At 40.4% G+C, this 3,870-nt stretch overlaps 1 protein-coding gene across 2 annotated transcripts; it reads right to left on the bottom strand.

Annotated features, from left to right (window-relative positions):
- Positions 1-1,989: 1,989 nt before the first annotated feature.
- Positions 1,990-3,377, bottom strand: LOC132648635 (olfactory receptor 7A17-like). Of its 2 annotated transcripts, XM_060370863.1 has the most exons (2): positions 3,368-3,377; positions 2,031-2,992 (listed from the first exon to the last, which is right to left on the bottom strand). In XM_060370863.1, exon 2 carries the CDS (start codon positions 2,988-2,990, stop codon positions 2,031-2,033), a length of 960 nt encoding a protein of 319 aa, XP_060226846.1. In that variant the 5' UTR covers positions 2,991-2,992; positions 3,368-3,377. The 2 variants fall into 2 exon arrangements, with proteins under 2 accessions (XP_060226845.1, XP_060226846.1); XM_060370862.1 differs by lacking the exon at positions 3,368-3,377 and having other exon boundaries at positions 1,990-3,012.
- Positions 3,378-3,870: the final 493 nt, after the last annotated feature.

The raw sequence follows: 3,870 nt of genomic DNA, 5'->3' as shown, positions 1-3,870 counted from the left end.
TGGGTGAGTAAGGTCTGATGTCAATCGTATTGCTAATCCATTTGTCTATTGGTGCAGATCTTGCTCTTAATGGCCTTATTGCCTCTTTGCATTCAGTGTTAGCATTTTCAAAAGTTAAAGATTCCATTAGTGCCTTTCTAGATAGTGGATCTGATACTTCTATCCATAGCTGAGGTCAATCTTTGCAAAAAGTTAGTGAATATTTCACTTGAACATGTATGACCTGAGAGAATGACTCAAGCCTTCTTCCTGATTCCTCAACCTTGTCTCAGGCATTTAAGGTGATATAATGCTAAGTTTTCTTCACTATGTACAGCTTGTATCTCCAAACACCAACATCTCTGGTTCTATATTTTGTGATTATTCAGTACACCCAAGATACTATTTTTGTGGTTCTCCTCCTGCCTGGGTGCTGTCTTCCACCAGCCCACAAAGTGAAGATGGGCATGAGAAAAGGAGCATGCTTGGAATTGCCAGTGAGCACTGTACAGGGATCACATACCCTGGGAACCACTTCAGGGAGCTAGTTCAACTTTAATTCTAGAGTACAAAGGCTATGTACCCTCTGGGGAGTGGGTGGGGCACCTCAAGGATAGGTGTACACAATTGTTTGGAACTAGGCACATCAAGGATGCTTGATTTGTATTAAACAGCACACTCTTATCATATGAATGGTAACACAGTACCTAATTATCCTACAGGCATAGGGAGGGAAGAGCTAGCAGTTGTATCAAAGACTATATATGAAATGTGGCTGAGAGCATCTGTCTAGAGACTCTCTCCAGATGAAGTCAGGCAAAGAGCAGGAGGCCCTGCTGGGGAGAGGGTGGATTGAAATCTCAATAGAATGTACATCCAGTAGAGAAGACATTTGTATGTTAAAGTATGCATGAATATAATAAGGAGGTAAGGTGTGAAATAAAATCATAATGAAGAAGAAATGGTATATTTCAGTGCTTCTTATGCATAAGTTATTGAGTTCAGTTCTCAAAGTGAATGAAATAAAGAGACAAGGAGAGGAGGGAGGGAAGTGGAAGAAAAGAAGAAACAAAAGAAGAGAAATGGAGGAAGGAAGAGAGTCCGGCAAGAAAGATGAAGACAAAAATTCTAGAAGAATTCAGAAAGTGGAAGAGGGAAGTTCATGAGTTCAGGGTTAGCCTGAGTCACTCAGTCATCTATGTTTCAGAAAAAAAGAAAAATGAAAGAACTGTGAAAGAACACATAAAAACCCTGTGGTTTGATTTTTCAGATATATTTTTATTTACTCTTCAAGAATTTTCCATAAATATACTGCATATTTTGCTTATATCCACGTCCTACTCCTCCCATATCCCCTTACTGTGTCCCCTCCCAAATATATGTTTTCTATATTTTCTTTCAATAACTGACTGAGCCTAATTAGTGCTGGCCATGTGCAGATGCAAGGGGGACCATGCATGGGAGCAGGAATCAATCTCTCAAACAGCAATAGCCATCCCTATACTTGCATCCATCAACTACTGATAGCCCCTCACCTTGAAGTGGGACCGTTATAAGCCTTTCCCAACTATATGCTGGATTACTGTCTGGCTTGTGCAACTTGTGTTCTTTTTATTACTTTCTTCCTCTTCTTCCATGTTTTCTGGGCCTGTGGAGGTGTTTCATATTTTCTGATGCTATAAAATTAAACATATTATATTTCTACCTCATTTGCCAAATGGAATTTTTCCACAGGAGGATCAAGACTTAAGAATATTCCTTTAGTGAAAAAAAAACTTTAACATATATTTTTCAAAATTATGATTCTTAGGATCCCAGTCATCCTCTAAATAAAGCAGCAATTGACAGAAGTTTCTGATTCAAGGATGGAATTATATTGGGAAAGTAGGAAATAACAATTGATTACAGATGACAGAGGTGTGAAGGTGTGTGAAAGATCAATGTGAATTGTATGAGAAAGGTGTTACAAAGATAGATTGAATACTTTATTATTCAATCTAATCAATGGGCTGCAATGGAAAACCCAAAACATTAACTACTAGAAAAACACTTTATGAAGGTGAATTTATTTGTCTGCTTCTAGTTATGCTCCCTAATAGGATTTTCAGAGCTGCCTTTATGTCTTTGTTTCTCAGACTGTAGATGAAGGGGTTCAGCATGGGGGTGACCACTGTGTACATCAATGAAGCCATTGCAGTGGCATGTGGGTTTGTGGTCACAGCAGAACTGAGGTACACTCCCAGGAGGGTGCAATAAAATAAGGAGACCACTGACAGGTGAGATGCACAGGTTGAAAATGCTTTGTACTTGCCCTGAGCTGAGGAGATTGCCCTAATGGAGGACACTATCTTAGAGTAGGAGTAAAGGATACCAGAGAGAGGGCCCACAGCCAGTAACATGGCTGCAATGTAAATGACTATGTCATTAAGAAAGGTGTCAGAACAGGCCTGGTGTACAACCTGATTAAGTTCACAGTAAAAGTGAGGGATTTCTACATCCGTGCAGAATGACAGCCGCAGCACCAAAAAGCTGTGTAACAAGGAATTCGGAACACCTATGATCCAGCATGCCAGTACCAGTAATCCACAGCGTCTTGTGTTCATGATGATCATGTAATGCAGGGCGTGACAGATGGCCACATAGCGGTCATAGGCCATCACAGTCAACAGAAAGATATCTAACCCTAAAAAAAGCAGTAAGAAGTACATCTGGGTGATGCAGCATGCATAGGTGATGACCTTGCTCTGTGTCTGAATGTTCAGCAGCATCTGTGGAACAGTGGTGGAAGTGAAGCAGATGTCCACAAAGGACAGATTGGAGAGGAAGATATACATGGGTGTGTGCAGGTGGGAGTCTACAATGATGGCCATGATGATGAATAGGTTGCCAAAGACAGTCACTAGGTACATGGACAGGAACAGTCCAAATATGAGAGGCTGAATTTGAGGCTGATTCTCTGAAAATCCCAGAAGAAGGAATTCTGAGAGCTGAGTGTCATTTCCTGGTTCCATGTGTTTGATATACCTATTAAAAGAAGAATTTGGGAAGGACTCGTTGACTCATCAATAAACTGACATCAATTCTTCCTCCTTCTTTTCTTCTTTTTCTGTTCCCTCCCTCCCTCTCTACCTCCTTTCTTCAGTTTTCCTTCCCTTATTCCTTCCTTTAATTTATAGCATGGATCACTGTACCCTTTTAGTGCTACCCATATATTCATGGGTGTGATGCTATCCACTGGAGCAGAGGTGTGGTCAACCTACCATTAGAAAAAACCAGAATCTCCTCAGCAGCCATTTGCTGCAAAAGACTCCTCAGCAAGAGATGAGGTCTTGTCATCCCCTCCCTCCTCATGCAGGCATGTTTACTGGTTTGATTTTGTGCAGGCCATGTGAAGGACACCATAGCTACTCTAAGTTAATTAGTTCACTGGCTTTGTCACACCCAGAAGCCACTATTTTACAGCAGTCTTTCCTGTTCTCAGCATCTTACTATCTGTTTCCTTTTCTGGGGTATTCCCTGAGCCTAGTGGGGTGACCTGTGCTATAGAAATTTTATTTAGAGCTGAGTATTCTGTACACATTTTTTCTCTACAATTTCCCAGTAAAGAGTTTTATATTATCCTCTCTGCATTGATAAAAGAAGCTTTCTGATGGAAACTAACAATTTTACTGATTTATGACATACTGACCATAAAAATATTCAGAAGAAAATGTTATGTTCTTATGTTATGTTCAAAACAATAGCAGCAGGTTTTTACCCTGGAACCCATGAATGTCCTAGCCAACAGGCTCTTGGTCAAGCAACTTAGTCAGGCACACTACCCATTAGGTAACCCTTCAAGCCCACTCTTGTAGAGATGCAAAATTTATTTCTCTATTTTTTTTCAATGCA

The sequence above is a fragment of the Meriones unguiculatus genome, chromosome 17, assembly GCF_030254825.1.
Source record: "Meriones unguiculatus strain TT.TT164.6M chromosome 17, Bangor_MerUng_6.1, whole genome shotgun sequence".
Lineage (NCBI taxonomy): Eukaryota > Metazoa > Chordata > Mammalia > Rodentia > Muridae > Meriones > Meriones unguiculatus.
This window is presented reverse-complemented; position numbering and strand designations above follow the sequence as displayed.